This window comes from Atheta coriaria, unplaced genomic scaffold (assembly GCF_025399875.1).
Source record: "Atheta coriaria isolate IRGN ID8LTWV9N9 unplaced genomic scaffold, Caltech_Dcor_3.1 hic_scaffold_9_pilon, whole genome shotgun sequence".
NCBI classification, from domain to species: Eukaryota; Metazoa; Arthropoda; class Insecta; order Coleoptera; family Staphylinidae; genus Dalotia; species Dalotia coriaria.
In genome coordinates, this window is record NW_027045451.1 from 10,419,566 (window position 1) to 10,436,733 (window position 17,168).

A 17,168-nucleotide genomic window follows, 5' to 3' on the forward strand; every position below is an offset into this window, starting at 1 on the left:
TGCCTTCACTTGTATTTGAATTTCTCTTATATTTCGTTGCAATTCATATATGCAACCCAAATTACACCTGACATTTTTATATTTGAGAAAAATGCCTCCTGTACCTGAGATTTGATCCGTGTCTGCTAGCATACCAGCAGGTGCACGTCTCCACTCGACCACCGAGTGTTTTGATCATTAATATTTGATTCTTCTATTTATGTTTCTACTTTATCCAACTTTTTAAAAACAACAACACAAGCCTTAGCTATGTTGTACACGGTTGACGCACACAAGATTCATACGCAATATGATGTAAGACGCTTATCCTGGAAACGATAAAGAGGATGTCACAAAGAAATGTGAATGCGATTGAAATTTTAAATTGTGTTTTATTAATTATATTTAACAATATATGCATTTTTTAAATAAAGTAATATCTACAGCTATCCAAGACCCGTTGCAGTAAAGACTTGCCTTTAAATGCGCGCATCTCCAACACTCCCGTCATATTGTAAACTGCATGGATCGTGCACTCACAAACTTCTTCCTAGGACACCAACGTTGTCTATTTGCAGGAACTAATCCTAAATCCAAGTTATTAATAAGTATGTGTGGTCACGCAGGTTATTTATACATGGCTTAACACGAGTGCAATGTAATTCCACAAGCGAAAAACAATCACCGACGGCCGACGGAACATCACACGCGCATAGCTGAACCACCGATAACTCCACACTCACATCCGATTTCAGCCGTCAATTGTTAATTGAACATTTCGCAATTTATCTAATTATGATTTGAAGAACAGAAAGTAATCGCACTGAAAACGCGCGATTCACTCGACAACCAAAATGGAACTGCGTATGCCTTAAGTTGCACAGCCGACAGCAACTGCACGACGTCACTATCGCTGTTGAGATACGCTCGCTGAAAGCAATAAAAAAACTTGTTTACATTCATTCATATGCGTGTATTCTAGCCCACCTAAGAATGGTTCTCCTATGATGTCAGGTTCATGTGCAAAACCTTTAAAACAAGCCAAAATTTGTCTTTCAAAACACAAAAATGCATTTTTTTGCTGCTAATTAACAAACTAATTACTAAAGTAACTTATGAAAATGATAAAGAAATTCAATACCTACAATCTAATTGAAGATTGGTTCTCCTATGATGTCAGGTACATGTGCAAATCCCCTAGAATAAGCCAAAATTTGTGTTTCAAAAGACAAAAATGCAATTTTGCTGCTAATTAACAAACTAATTACTAAAGTTATTTATGAAAATGATAAAGAAATTCAATACCTACAATCTTATAAAAGAATGGTTCTCCTATGATGTCAGGTTCATGTGCAAATTCCCTAAAATAAGCCAAAATTAGTCTTTCAAAAGACAAAAATGCAATTTTTACTGCTAATTAACAAACTAATTACTAAATTTATTTATGAAAATGATAAAGAAATTCAATACCTACAATCTTATAAAAGAATGGTTCTCCTATGATGTCAGGTTCATGTGCAAATCCCCTAGAATAAGCCAAAATTTGTGTTTCAAAAGACAAAAATTCAATTTTTGCTGCTAATTAACAAACTAATTACTAAAGTTATTTATGAAAATGATAAAGAAATTCAATACCTACAATCTTATAAAAGAATGGTTCTCCTATGATGTCAGGTACATGTGCAAATTCCCTAAAATAAGCCAAAATTAGTCTTTCAAAAGACAAAAATGCAATTTTTACTGCTAATTAACAAACTAATTACTAAATTTATTTATGAAAATGATAAAGGAATTCAATACCTACAATCTGATGGAAGAATAGTTCTCCTATGATGTCAGGTTCATGTGCAAAACCTCTAAAACAAGCCAAAATTTGTCTTTCAAAACACAAAAATTCAATTTTTGCTGCTAATTAACAAACTAATTACTAAAGTTATTTATGAAAATGATAAAGAAATTCAATACCTACAATCTTATAAAAGAATGGTTCTCCTATGGTGTCAGGTACATGTGCAAATTCCCTAAAATAAGCCAAAATTAGTCTTTCAAAAGACAAAAATGCAATTTTTACTGCTAATTAACAAACTAATTACTAAATTTATTTATGAAAATGATAAAGGAATTCAATACCTACAATCTGATGAAAGAATAGTTCTCCTATGATGTCAGGTTCATGTGCAAATCCCCTAAAATAAGACAAAATTAGTATTTTGAAACACAAAAATGCAATTTTTGTTGCTAATTAACAAACTAATCCCTAAAGTTAATAATGAAAATGATAAAAAAATTCAATACTTACATTCTGATGAAAGAATGGTTTTCCTATAATGTCAGGTTCATGTTCAAAACCCCTAAAACAAGCCAAAATTAGTCTTTAGACACACAAAAATCCAATTTGTGCTGTTAATTTATAAGCTTATCACTAAAGTTATTAATGAAAATGATAAAGAAATTCAATACCTACAATCTGATGAAAGAATGATTTTCCTAGGATGTTAGGTTCAGTTGTAAAGCCCTAAAACAAGCCAAAATTAGTCTTTAGACACACAAAAATGCAATTTGTGCTGTTAATTTATAAGTTAATCACTAAAGTTATTAATAAAAATGATAAAGAAATTTAATACCTACAATCTGATGATAAATGGTTCTCCACTGATATCAGGTTCATGTGCAAAACCTTTAATACAAGCCAAAATCAGTCTTTCGAAACACAAAAATGCAATTTGTGCTGCTAATTTATAAGCTAATCACTAAAGTTATTCATGAAAATTAAAAAGAAATTCAATACTTACAATCTGATGGAAGAATGGTTCTCCTACAATGTCAGGTTCATGTGCAAAACCCCTAAAACAAGCCAATATTAGTCTTTCGAAACACAAAAATGCAATTTGTGCTGCTAATTTATAAGCTAATCACTAAAGTTATTAATGAAAATAAAAAAGAAATTCAATACCTACATTCTGATGAAAGATTGGTTTTCCGATGATAAGGTTCATGTGCAAAACACCTAAAACAAGCCAAAATTAGTCTTTCGAAACACAAAAATGCAATTTTTGCTACTAATTAACAAGCCAATCACTAAAGTTATTAATGAAAATGATAAAAAAATTCAATACTTACATTCTGATGAAAGAATGGTTTTCCAACGATGTCAGGTTCAGATTTAGCCCCTAAAACAAACCAAAATTATTCTTTCGAAACACAAAATTGCAACCTATTAAGCACAAAAGTTATTTATGAAAATAATAAAGAAATTCAATAGCTACAATCTGATGAAAGAAGGGTGCTTTTTCCAAGTCGGGCTCAAGTGTAAAACCAAATTTACACCGAGTATTTCGAAAATTCGCAAAAATCGATTTGAAGTTTGAGAGTAATTTTAGGGCATTTCCAGCAATATTTATGGGGGTGGCATAAGCGCATCTTATAAAATACCTCTCGCCCTATCTAAACTTCAAAGAATCATTATTCGCACAAACGGTTCACCAGATACAGCTGAATTTCCACCAAGTGTTTCAAAAATTCGCCAAAATCGAGAAACTTTGAGCGTGATTTTAGGGCACTTCCAGCACTATTTCCGTGGGTGGCAATAGCGCATCTTATAAAATACCTCTCGCGCTATATAAATTTGAATGAATCATTGAAAACGCAAGAACGGCTCCCGAGATAAACCCGAATTTCATAAAAAAACCGAAAAAATCATAAAATTAATTATACTCAAATTGTATCATATTTCACTTTATTTAGAGGAAAGAAAGTAAAACGTGGAATTTAAAAACAATGTTAAACACATATTCACACGTCTAAACTGTGTGTAATCTTCAACACACCGACTGCAAGATATGAACGCTATAAAAACTTGTTTACACGCTGACATTGATAAACGCGTTGAGGCAAAACCATAACAATTCTATTTCATGTACTGACTAATTTCACAAGGTTGAAATCTTCTCGAATGCGTACATACAAAGCACCATAAATGCCGTTTACGAGACTGTTATATGAACGAAATTAATCATGAGAAATAAATAAATAATATTTATTAAATTCTAAGCCTACCTGTGGAACGATGGCGTACTACAACAGATGTCCCCCGCAGTTCGAATTCAATTTTCCAGAGATGTAACGCAACGCACCTTGAATTTACAACATAAATACCGAGTAGCACGTAAAGTTGAAATTAATTTCTTATGGAATTTCAATTGATAAATTTCAATGGATAACGAACTTCAAAAACAAACGAGGTTTGCAAGAGGAACGTCTGCGGACACACCGGCGCGAGTAGAACAACTGCTGACACAGTAATTTTGCGCTGATGGTAAAACTGCATGCGTTCGGTATTTATCGAGCATAGTCGTTCAAGTTTGAAAAGTGGCACTAGTGCCAAGTCTTCGGTTAATGCGGTAAGCCGTGAAACTAAACTTCAAAACAAGTTCGATATACAGAGATTTTGCCCGGGCATACAATTGAATGAAAAAATGGTTGTGTTTATATCTGTGTTTACCAAACAATTTAATCACAGAATCATATTGTAATATAACTTGAAGAGGTTGCAACTACAACTTAATGTTTACCTGTTTAATGAAGAATATGCAGTGTTATTATAATATTTTCATATTTTAATTACACCAGTGCAACTCGTGTTCATTTGTTCACACCAAATAAGAATTTAATTCTGTAACACTAATGTCGCCAGCATTGCATAAACCCACCTGCATGAAATATCCATAATTAGTTATTTTATATTTCCTGTAGTGACATCTTTCTATAACGTTGTAAAACGCCGGGGTTCTTGAGCATCATACAGTGGCTACACTTGAATTAAAATGAACTTTTATTCTGATAACGCCCTCTGCCGAAAAGTAGTTACCAAAAATCAATAACCTGGTTACTGGATAGCTTCAAGGCTTGATAAATAGATGGCAATAGCTTACATGCCACAGTTTATTATTTTTACTAATGGCAGTATTATTACAATATACAATTGTAGGCCATGTTTTTATTTATTTACACATATAATAAACAATTCTGTAAACCCATAGAAAATGTCTTTTTACTATCATCCTAATTAACTATTTTTCATTCATTCCTAAAACATGATAGCTAACATCAAGTATTCTTTATTAAAGATACTTGTAAGATAAAATATTTATATCATTTATATCTTCTTGAGTATTATGCAATTAATTATAAATAATTTTAATTACGAGTATAGTAAGTATCTGTAAACTAAGTACCAGAAATACATATATTAATATTAATAACACCATATAAAACGACTTTAGAAAATATGCTAATTATTTAATGGAAATGCAGAAAAAAACGGAAGCATCATTCTAATTACACAGAATTTTCTGATTTGTTAATCAGAAAAAGAAAATAAATAACGATTTAATCATGAATAGCAATACGTGAAAAATGATTTCGCACAACTTTCTAATTAACTTAAATATTTAATTCTATCCGAACTAACAGCGTGCCTGGCTACAGTCAGTCTATTAACTGAAAACTCGTTCGGTGCCCAATAGCGAAGTCCTAGCCCGTCGTGAAAATACACATGGCTGATTTGGACAAGTTGCGAATTAAATTTTAATTTGATTAAATTAATTAACGCTTCGCTTAGAGCGGCCGGGCCGGCTACGGCTGCCGGTCGAAAGTCAACTGAAACTCAAAACTTATCAAACATCCTTTTACTTCCTGCCTCGCTGGCGCTGGCTTCGAACACTCGAATTATTTCACAGCGCGCAATATTATGTTAGGTATATTATTCAGTTATGTAACAAACATACAACAACACGTTATGTAGCCATGAATATTGCTTCTGTACACTGAAATCAACAGAGAACAAATCGATTACAGCTTCTGATTAAATTTTCCCCACGTTTTTCAGCGTGTCGCGGATCGGCGTATCGGCGAAAGTGATTTATGCTTTATGAATAATAAAAATCTAATCGCGTGCACGCCGCGATGACACGCATCCGACACAATCGAAATGTGAAACAATCCGCTCGTGTGGCAGCCGGCAGAGACAAGCGAACGCTCGTGCAATCTAATCGGCGAATAACTTCCATCAACAACAAACAATTCAATTTTCTCCGCGCCACGAGCTGCACACCGGCCACACCGTTTGCCTCACATTTCACAATGTTCCATAGGAAGTTGGAAATAATTTGCATGCAGATATTCTTTGTGAAAATCATTATTTTCATAAAAATTACTTACTTTTTAAAATTCAGTTCTCCTTCAAAATAATAATCGGCGTGATGATAAAAACACCAAACTGAAACTCACCTTTTCGCGCCGCGTGTGGCATCAGCCATCCTCGAGGCTAATCAATATAATGAGAGTTGCAAAGAATTTTAATTACTTCATTCAGTCCGGACGCCGAGTGTCGGGGGCATCGACAAAGGCGAAAGTTTTCTAATAAATTCATACCGGAATTGTGAGTGTCGACAACTCTTCAGACAACTCATCCTTCTCCTTCTTATTTCTTGCATATTTTTTCACACTCAGGCACTGAAAAAAAATTGAAGCATTTCCGGAAAGTCGTCTTCTACAATTTCTCAACGATTCCGACGTGGCTTTACATTCACACGCGGCGAGTATAAAAAGGCGCCGATAAAACGATTATGTTATAAAGTACATAATCGTATCTTGTCGCGAGTGGGAAAGTGGAAAAATGGGAAAATTCAGTGGGAAAACGCCCCGACATGCAGATTGAACGTTCACATCGTGTCGGGAAATTGACGAAAGCTTTCACATGCGAAAAAAACTGCAGACGAAGGCGGCGCAAAAGAAAAACGCAAAGAACGCTCAAAAGAAAAACGTGCGCGCAGAGGGGATGAAAAGGCGACGGACCGTTTCGACTAATCCAATAATAAACTCATGGTGCAATCTATGGCGAAGCGTCTTGACGAAGTCTCGTCGTGGTGGGTGCACGAAGGGTGCAGGAACGTGAGCGCTAACCCGCTAGGTAAATATGAGCTCGAACTGTCCCCGTACCACGGTGCCGCTTTAACTCTCAGATTATCAATGTCGAAGTCTTCTTCTTCTCAGCGCAGACTTCGTCTACGAGCATCCCGAAATTGAATTTGATTACGCGGCTCTGCGCCCAGATAAAATCAATCTACCTTTTGATGAATGCCGCGAGGAAACGAGGAAATTGGTTTACAAATCCCGCTTTAAATATTTGCCTTTATTCATCCCTCCTCACCTGAGAACTTCTTCAACACCAAGTTAAATACGCGGAGTAATTCACCACGATTGTCACGGATACGTCTTTAATTCCCTGCGTGCAAATCATAAAACTTTGACGTCGCATAATCGCAGAATTGACGCAGGTCATAAAGTCCCCGAAACGGAATTTAGCAATGTTGATATAAGAATATTATATGACTCAATATGAGAGTGCTTAATACGGCGTTAAATTTATTTACCTAGACGCCCGACACTTTATTGCCTCGTAAAAATATGCACTTATTGAAGACGAGGGTGACTTTTAATCAAATTAGCCCCTTCAGCCGCAGTAACTCTCTTCGAGAGAGCGCCTGACGTCTTAATCGGGCATTAAAGTGTCGATAAATTTCCACAACCACAAACCTCATCATAAACAGGTAAACCATATGAAGACCTGAAATTATATTTTATTTTATGACTCGCGTTCATAAATAATGAGGCTTCGAAGCACGCTAGAAATATTTGTTTAATTACCGCACGCTTCAGAATATAAATTCGGTTCTTTTTCGGAAACAGCGTCACATTTAAAATTTATTTAACCTCGGCCTGATGGGACTATAAATCATGTCGACGTTTCGTATGAGTGAGCGTTGTGCGGGTGTCGCCTCGTTACAGGAATGGAAAGTGAGCGCGGTCCTTCAAAAAAAAGTGCCAAAACAGTATATTACAAGTACATGCCAGCGTCAGCGCGGCGGCGGTCGAAAGTGGCGCGATGCGGACGTTTGGAGTGGGTGGATGCGGAGTCATCTTATTACTCGCGCGCGCGCGATCATATTGCACACGTTCGCCACTTTTCATCGGGGGCGTGAAACGCGCATCAGAACATCAGAAAGCAGATACTTTATCATCAGGCGCTGAGTGCTGACATACGTGGAAAATAAACGAAACTCTTTTGCTCCTGACCTCATCAGAGGAAAAAGTTTTAAAAAAGTGCTACTCACACAGATGGAATTGTATATGCGTACTGCGGCTGTGAATGATATTTTACACTCCTAGGAACATCAATTTATCCGTGGTACCTTAAAATAAATAATATTTATAAAATAAAATAAAATTTGGTTTGATTGAAACGAGATTAGTTGAATTTTGAATTCAATTTGTTAATTTTTAAATACATTAAATATAATACATGATAAAAACAGTTTTTTTTCTCCTTCGATTTGGGTCGCAATGATCAGATTATATGCAGCTCTCCTGTATCCGATTGGAGGTGGTGACCACTTCAGGCCCTCGGTATTTGTGCGTGAGCGTCTGGGAGCCGGACAGCGCGTTCACAGGATTCCGTACTGGTCGCTGTAGACTTCTATACATCTATTACACAAGAAAACCAAATTAAAAACATGAATTTTCAATAAAAATTAAATTAAATCTCTACCGTTTGATTTGGATTGTGTTTGTCTTTGGCAACATGTCTAAAATCAAAGTCGTCGGCCTCGTCCTCTTCGCCATCCACATCCTGCTGCACCTGCTGTGGCTCGTACACCTTCATAAAACCGCGTGTAGGACGTTGCACTGGAACAATAATTTTATTTCCATTTCAAAACTCCTCCGTAAATTTGCAGATATTGAAAGAATAAAATAATAAAACGAAATGTGAATATTGGCGAATTGAAGGCAATGGCAAAATGGTAAAATTGTAAAAGGAAGTCAGTTTTACTCTCTGTATTCAACCGCGTTCTTTTTTTCGTCCTACGCAAAGAAATGAAGTCTAAATAGAGAGGAAATTGAACGAAGAATTCTTCCGCCTTCCGTTCGATTTACTGTATCAATATAAATGGAAACATTGCAATCATTGTGAACGCCAAAGCCAGAAGAGAAGCGTCTGGAAGCTGGGTCTGTTCGTGTGATGAAACATCACTCACCATATTGATTCCTAATGATGTCCGGATCGGTGGGCTCCGCTTTTGCGCCGTTTCGCACCGTCTCGGTGAGCACCGGATCTGGCAAAGTCGGCGATCGCACGCCGGTGATGTGTCCGTCGACGATGAGATCCTCGGCGGCGATGACCGCCTCCATCGGCACGTGCTTACTGCCGTTGTCTGCGCGATGGCATGGTCGTGTATAGTGTCGCTTACATAACGCCACCAGGACTAAACATACACCAGCAGCGAGTACTCCAGCTGTCCCCAACAGGGCGAGGATCAACGGGCTGATCGGCATCGTAGCTGAATTTCCTGCAAGAATTATGGCTGGCGATAAAATCGAGATTTATTGATATTTGTTTGGATTTGTGGCACGGCGCGCAGGCAATAAACGAATGCGAAGTTTAATTAAACCGACCTACAGCAACGTCGAATAATTTCATGTGGAAAAAGTATCAAAAATTGCAATAATATATCACGTCCGTGCGCCGTGGGCATTGCGGGGGCAATATGTTAAAATTATGCACATAAAAGAGATATCTTTCATCGGATGCTCGGTCGCCTCGGTCGAAATTATTCAGAATTTCCTCGCTCTCGGCGCTGACCGGACGCGCGACGGGTCATAGTGATAAAAAGCGTAGGTGGCGCGCGCATGCATTGCGTATTCACCGCCGCGCGGCTCGACTAACGGACTAAAAGAGCAAACGAGACTTTGTATCGAGCTCTCGGAGTAACAATCCCGAGCGATTCACGCCGAGCGCCAGATCTTGTAAAAGGAATTGCCTCGCGTGCGCGGAGACACGGCCAGAAAGACGGAAATGAATTATACATGAGACTCGAAATAAAATATGGAAATGAACGTGCGCGGCGTGCTCGTGCGCGAGCTCTACTTCGCTTTCTAAAAGGGAAGAGACGAAAAAAGCAACGAGGACACGACAAGGACATCGCCGTCGCAGTGTGCTTCACCTTCCCAGAGAAAAGGGAATCAGATAAGTGAGGCCGTTCCTCTTTAGACATATTAACCGACTTTTGCGTTCGGCCCCGAGGGGAGAAATCTTCTAAGAAACTTTTAATCGAAATTTATATCTGGACATACGTTACAAGACCTCCGACCTTTTGAGCACGGTCATCAAACATTTTTCTTCTCCACGGATAGGAAAGTATTACCTGTATATTTGGCGACACCTTTGAACGTGACAGTGTCCACGACGCTTGCGTCACTCTTGCCCTTGGCGTTAATGGCGTACAGCATTATTCTGTAACTGACACCGGGTTCTAAGCCTTCAGCGTAGAAACTAGGAGGAGTGCGGGTGGTGGACACGTTCAATCGTGACCGCATTGTAGGTAACTCAACAATCTCCATTAGAAAGCTCTGTGGTAAGCCGCCATCAAAACTCTCCGAACACTCCACTTGCAGCGAATCCGAGGTTTGATTCATCACCGTACAGTTTAAAAGTGGAAATGGTCGTCCTGGAACACACAAAATTTAATTGGAGTTTACGAGTACTATTTAAATAGCAATCAATCAGCAAATTTAGAAATATATATACTCAAAGGTTAAATTTACTGACGATACAAGTTGTCATGATGAAGGATCGTGTTTATAATCTCAGCACGCCCCACAGCGTAAACTTTGCGACTTTTCTGCAAAATTTTCATCTTTTCAACAAACTTTTGCCGAGGGAAACTTGGAACGTTTGAACATCCTTCAAGCCTCAGTTTACAGCCACATTCTGCACGACCCTAAACAAGGTTTGCAACAATACGCGACTAATTAGGCGCGGAATTTCGCTGAAAAGCCAGCGACACAACTACCAGCAAAACACAGGCTCTGGTAGCGGTGACTAAGGCCGCAACAAATTAAAATTTATTTACGTCCAGATTATGAGAGCACGCGACCTCCGTTTAATAGATTTCGCAGAGGGCAATTCTTAGCCGAAAACTTTTCGCGCAAGCTTTCAGAAAATCCAGCAGCAAGACAAACACAGTCTGCCAAGGGACGTACATTACTATCGGCTCGGAAACTTTTTGTATAGTTTGCGGAAAACGCTGGCCCACGCCGCGGCTGGTAATGTTAGTATAGTTCGCTAATGTTCGGCCTGCCAAAGCAAAGAGAACCGGGAATGTTGCAAGGCGAAACGCGGCGCTCGTTTCGTCGAGTCCCGCCGGATTTAAAATTCAATTAAAAAGTCTTAAAGTTTATTCTTAAAAGGCAAGACGCTTGTCGGAATAGTGCTCTCGAGGAGGCTCTCTCGCTTGCAGCAACAAGTTATATTGAATTTTAAAGTTGCATGCCAGCCAACACATAGTGCAAAGTTTTCTTCTTAATTATGCCTGGTAAGTAAACAAAAAAGAGAAAAAAACGAGGCCACAGTGGAGAGAATATCCGGGAATGTTTGAGGCTTATAAAAAGTTGACGGTTTACAGCTGTAAAAACGTTTTAAAGCGTTGTTAATCTCGATTTTAAAGCACGTGACTTTCAACAATGTCCAAGTTACATAACTCGTCAAATTACACTGTGCTATCTGTCGTGCTTGCATTGTAGCCACTTTTTGGCGTCATCCGCGCTGGAGGCAGCGTGTTAAAGCGCGTCGCTTTTTAGCTATCGGCTTTGGCGTGCGTTTAAGTTTAACGTCGCTCGCCCCGGTGGAACAAAACCCGAGCAGCGCGCAAGAAAAGCGCGCGGATTTAGCGTGTTTATGCGACAATATGTGCCCCTCGATAAAATCTCCCTGCCGCCGCCGGTCGCATAAATCGCAATAAAGCCTCTGCGCGCATGCATGCATATGCGCGATGCATACATTTTCATAACTTTATGCGAATTTGCGGTCGAATAAAATGCGCCGAAAGTTTAACCCCTTTTCTCCGACATGCAGCTGCCATCTGGTATCAAGCCTTCTCACGCAAATACTCGCCCGGAATATTCAAACCCACGATGTCTTAAAACTTGAAAATAATTACGTTTTTTTTCGCAGTATAATCTAAGTTTTATTTTAATTCAAGCATAAGCCCTGTTTCTGCTGATGTTGGTCTGCGCCAAATTTCGCTTGCTGTTCATACATAAAACATAAAATGTGTGGCATGCCCTGAAGCGGTAGTGGGCGGTCGTGGAGTACCGCTAGTTTAGTATAAACCACGCTTGGCTGCAGCAACTGCCCTGAAACTCACGGCCTGGTTTTATTTTCCAGCGCGCATTCGACTGCGAGAACCTCTATTGCATTATCATATCATATATTCCGGATAACGCGGGATCATTTCTCATCCGCCATTATGAGGTTTACACCCGCATGCATAAATGCACTTGCACAAAACCGAAATTCAGACTTGACATGTTTCAGAGCCCGACTTAAATGACTTCCTGCGGTCAACATTATGTTAAAGCATGTTGGAGTTGTTGTTTTTCTCATTTTGAAACGTAGATAATTAATGGATTTACCTGCAGCGACGACTTGGAAGACGCAGGGTATTTTTTGATGCCCGACCTCGTTGTGACCCCAGCAGGATAGTGTGCCGTAGTCCATGTCTGAGACGGGAGTGTAATTTAGTTTTGAATAGGACTGTTCGGAAGTATAGCGCGCCGATGGCAGCTCAGTTTGATCGCCGGAGTTGTTGAATGTCCATTGAAAGGACACAGGCGCAGGATTTGCGTCCACTTGACATCGAAGTTGCACTGTTTCTTGTTTCAGCGCACCGTAGAGTTCTTCACGTTCTTGGACACATACAGGAGCATCTAGAATAAAAGAAAAATTAATATTAAGCACTTTTTTTTGGTTTTGTTTTTAGTATAAATTTAGCTCAAGTGTAATTTAGATTTAGTTTACTTTGGATTTGTGTAATTTGTGTCGAAATTTCGCCCGCGGCAGACGCAAATGAAATTTTATTGCGCACGCCGGCAGTTTTAATCGCGCCGGATGATTAACAAACGAAATTAAGTTAAGCGCGCGGCGGCGTCCTGCGGATGCAATTCGGGCGCTCAGAAAAAGTCCAGCCAGACAGACCGCGATAATAAAAATTAATAAAATTATTTTCGTGAAATATGCTCGCGCTGATCTCGCACAGCAGACGGTCATAAATTACTTTCAGCGTTTTCAGTACTCTCAGCACTTTCGGGCGTTTTGAAAATAAATGAGGAAAAACTCCTTGCAAGTTAAGTCGTTTGCTGATTCGTTTAGCCGCAGCAGGAATGCCTTGAGGGGGAGCAAGTTACCGTTTCGACCAAATTAATAATTTAATTTGTTGACTTTGGCCCACCCCCGAAAACTTGTTGTTGTGGTGTGTGAAGCGGCGGCCGGAATTTTACTTATCAAATTAAGCCGTTTTCGCGAGGACACAAAACAGAAAACACATGACTCCGCACGCTTGTGTAGGCAAGGGGTGAGAAATGAAAATTATGCCATGTTGTTGGTACGTGCGCTGGCGCAAAATGTCAAATGCACGCGACGAAATGGACGCTAAAATAAGCAACATAACCGGCGAGTTGGTAATTTTGTCATTTTTGAATACAACTTATATTACACGTCGGACGCTGCAGGGCGGAAACATTAATGCGCGGACAACAATGGCGGCACGCTGGAATTTTAAGGTCGCGGAAATCTCCAGAGCGCTGAACGCACACGCGCTCGAATATAAAACGTGCAATAATATTTGCTGGAGAGTTTCGTATATTCAACATTTTCCCACTCGAGACCGAAAAAACACAAGTACGCAGAGGAAAAAAACACAACAGAGAAACGAAGAAACACTGGAGAGAAACGAGAAGGAAATGTTTAAAATTGCGACAACCACACATACACTGCAAACTGCGAGTATGTATGGAGAGTTGCCTATATTGTAGCGACTTTTACGTTTGCTCTGAAAACCGCATAAAGCGTATCCGTCAGCGGCGTAATAATAAAATGCAAAAATTGTCTTATTTATTGACCATTATAAGACTCGCCTTCGGCGCTGCGTCGTCTGAAATGAAAAACTTTTTACAGCGTTTTTGGGAAATTCGAGTTTGCTCGGCGGACGCATTCACGGCGACTCACCTTAACAGCGCGAACATTGTCTAACTGTAACTGTGTGTGCGACGCGACGGTTTTTCAAAAGGCCAGAGTCGTTCGTGCCCTCGGAGCGTGTATAAAACGACGTAACTAAAGGTAGCAAAAGTGGGCGGCTGGTGGAGGCGCCGAGCTCGCGGCGACGCGAGCATTATATAAATAATCATAGTGAATGGTTATGTTAATGCCCTCGAATGTGGGCCGCCTTTATGCGCGCGCGATAATAAAATAAAACAAAACGAAATAATAACGCGAATAAAACGCGGAATAAAACAACCCGTGGGCCGTGTAGGTACACACTGGCAAAAGGTTATTTATTGCGTTGGGGAGGCATAAAAATGACGGTAATCATTACCATCGATATTATTCGGAGTCATTTTTGAACAAATTCCGGCCGCTTTGTGGATAAAATGTTCTGTTTTTATGAAAACGTATATTAACGCCATCTATATTGCAAAAGTTTATTTTTTTCAGATTGACTGTATTCATCACAATTACGCATAATTCACAATGTGTGTTTTCGAATGAAAAGAGTGGAGAATTGAAGAACTCTAAACATATGTGCGCTCGTGGCATTTAATTAGGTCGAGCGTATTTTTGTCTTTTTAACATTTCCAAAAACAATGGCCGCCTCTCGAGCCCCCCATGCGACGCGACACTGTGGGACTTTTTCCGCTCTTCATAATTTCGCTCCGGCATTTCGCTCGCATGTGCCTCTTTTTTACTTCGGGAATGAAAAAAAAATTGCGCTTTGTTGTCACACAGGTTGCTGCAGCAATTGACCCGCGCGCGCTGTTTTCCCCGGCGGTATTATTTTCATTCAACAACTTCGTGTGCATCGCAAGAGCTTCATGCGGTGGCTGGTGGGTTGCCTGCTATTCATCCGAGTATTCGCATGAGGACACGATGCCAAGTCGTCGACGTTGGCATTGTGTCGTGATGAGCGACATTTCGGCGCTCGACGCGAATTGTGGGAATTGGCTTGATGCGCTCGATGGGTGGCTTCTTTTCACGAGCGCGACTTGACATATGATCGGCTGCTGCGCGCCCCATACTGGGGTAGTTCCCGTGCCGCCATTGTGCATATTGTGCGCGCGCCATTGGCGGCTGATATACCTACGGTCCGGAAATAATTACAAGCCCATCTATCAAGCGCTCGTTGCGCTCTCACAGTGCTCCCACAAAAGGGAAAATGTTTTGGAAAAAAATCCAGCGTTTCAAAGCGGCTTCTTTCGTATGAGTGCGCACATAAAATCTCTGATATTGCCTTTTAATGAAGCCATAGCAAAGGGTAAAAATGCAAAAATAATATTATATTATATCCCATAAAAGTATAATATATTATATTATCCTCTATGTTCGGTGCTTGTACCGCAAGTCAAACATGCTCACAATATGAACGAAAATTAATTTTTCGTTTTTTTTTCTTTTAAATTATGTTACGGTTTAAACTAAATTCTCACTCACTGAAAACACCCCGGAGGGCAAGGGATGCTTCCATAACAAGTTATTCCTCAAGCCGTTTAGCACCAGACCGACGAAGTAATTACGACGCAAACCGCACGCCGGAATCTCGCCGAAAACGAAACGTCTCGCCGAGCCTCGAAATAAGTGTGTAACGAAATAAGCAAACCAAGAAAATGTTGTTTTCCCTCGCACCGTAATACGCGAAGCCTTCATGCTCGCCTAGACGCAAAGTACACGCGGCAAACTCCGTATTTACTTCCCGAGTGTATTAGTGAAGAATGGAGATGACTGAGTTGCGAGCGCGGATGAGTGGCGGTTGAGTGTTGTAGGCTAGTCTTGAGAGATGCCATCTTGCGGTTTGTTGCTCGAGATCATCTTAATGCCGCACTTTCCGCACTCTTGGCGAGAGCTTCCTGGTTCCTTATTCGTTTTCCACAGCAACGGATCTCAGCCTCGTACTAAACTCAGCCGGATGTAGACAATCCATGCTACTGGTGGGATCTTACAGAACAAACCACAAGAAGCAAAGCTACGAGTATGCCAACAGTTCGAACACTTTCGTTTCAAAAACATTTAGTTTAACAGTCGTTCACTGGTTACTACTTGTAGTAAAATGAAAAATAAATTTAAAATAAAATTTTTCTCTGTAGGAAACGTTAACACCGGGGATTTTTGCACACGGTTTTCGAAAAGCGCGTCAAAGCTTGAAGCTTCGTTGGCCTCGTTCTCGTGCGTTACACTCGACGCCTCCGACGTCAGAACCTTCATTATCAAAACCGGAATGAATGAATTTCACCCGCTGGAAGTTACCTTTGAAACTTTGCCGCAAACTTAATTAATAAATTTTAATTAATTTTCAAGAAATAATCACTCCACTCGGCTACTTTCAGCCGACAAGTAGTTATACTAGACGACACAATTATTATTAAATTGAGGATCAGCCAGAGAAGTTCTCAGATGTTGCAGAAAATTGATTTTAAATTATCTCACAACATGTACATCTTCTGCATTCAAATCAGGTTCTTTGTCAAGTTTGAATAAATGCAGATATGAGAAAAATGTATAGAAAATTCATGAAATGCGAATGTCTGTTGATGGCAGAACGATTACATTCACTTTATAGATGTCCAGATTCACAGAAGTCTATCGAAACAACTTTTCATGCATTTTAATCTTCTTTATAAGCTTCATGCTGTACTCGTAATATTCAACAATGTAACTCTTTACAAATCATTTCCTAATTAAATTAAATCTCATTTCATATGGTTTTGTGCTGCTCAGTAAGCCAATGCGCAGGCGCAAGCTCCGTCCCGTAAATAATGCCCGTAGATAATGAATATTACTTTCGCTCGTATATAAAGTACCACTTTTTGTGTCTAAAAACCGTGGAAAAACTGCCGCTTTAGAGGTGGAAGTAGAAAATATAATTTTGATGTGTTTAAGAATAAAATCGTCTGTAAACATTTCTTGCAGACGATTGTTGGCACACGTCTGACAATTCGGCTGTATTCACATCTCCGGCTGGTTAAACAATACGCATGTTACACGCATTGTTGGTGTTACCTCAGTCTCGGTGTGTTTCTACGTA

The 17,168-nt window shown here is 39.6% G+C and overlaps 1 protein-coding gene and 1 long non-coding RNA gene across 22 annotated transcripts in view; both read right to left on the minus strand.

The window, feature by feature from the left end:
* Nucleotides 1-351: 351 nt before the first annotated feature.
* Nucleotides 352-4,270, minus strand: LOC135799205 (uncharacterized). 18 transcript variants are annotated; one of them, XR_010549944.1, is made up of 15 exons: nucleotides 4,036-4,270; nucleotides 3,100-3,149; nucleotides 2,937-2,986; nucleotides 2,772-2,823; nucleotides 2,440-2,656; nucleotides 2,279-2,330; nucleotides 2,114-2,165; nucleotides 1,949-2,000; nucleotides 1,780-1,835; nucleotides 1,619-1,670; nucleotides 1,454-1,505; nucleotides 1,289-1,340; nucleotides 1,125-1,176; nucleotides 967-1,008; nucleotides 352-909 (listed from the first exon to the last, which is right to left on the minus strand). It is a non-coding gene; the product is annotated as an uncharacterized lncRNA (long non-coding RNA). The 18 variants fall into 18 exon arrangements; XR_010549940.1 differs by having other exon boundaries at nucleotides 967-1,176; XR_010549945.1 differs by having other exon boundaries at nucleotides 352-1,176; nucleotides 2,444-2,656.
* A 4,021-nt stretch (nucleotides 4,271-8,291) lies between these two features.
* side-IV (sidestep IV) overlaps nucleotides 8,292-17,168 on the minus strand; it is a 110,662-nt gene continuing 101,785 nt past the window's right edge. For all 4 annotated transcript variants that reach the window (XM_065312002.1, XM_065312001.1, XM_065312004.1 and 1 more), the window contains exons 10-14: nucleotides 12,511-12,804; nucleotides 10,242-10,544; nucleotides 9,075-9,386; nucleotides 8,588-8,724; nucleotides 8,292-8,523 (exon numbers count right to left, since the gene is read on the minus strand). In XM_065312002.1, coding sequence (XP_065168074.1) covers nucleotides 8,392-8,523; nucleotides 8,588-8,724; nucleotides 9,075-9,386; nucleotides 10,242-10,544; nucleotides 12,511-12,804 — 1,178 coding nt within the window. In that variant the 3' untranslated portion in view covers nucleotides 8,292-8,391. The remainder of the gene's footprint in view (nucleotides 8,524-8,587; nucleotides 8,725-9,074; nucleotides 9,387-10,241; nucleotides 10,545-12,510; nucleotides 12,805-17,168) is intronic.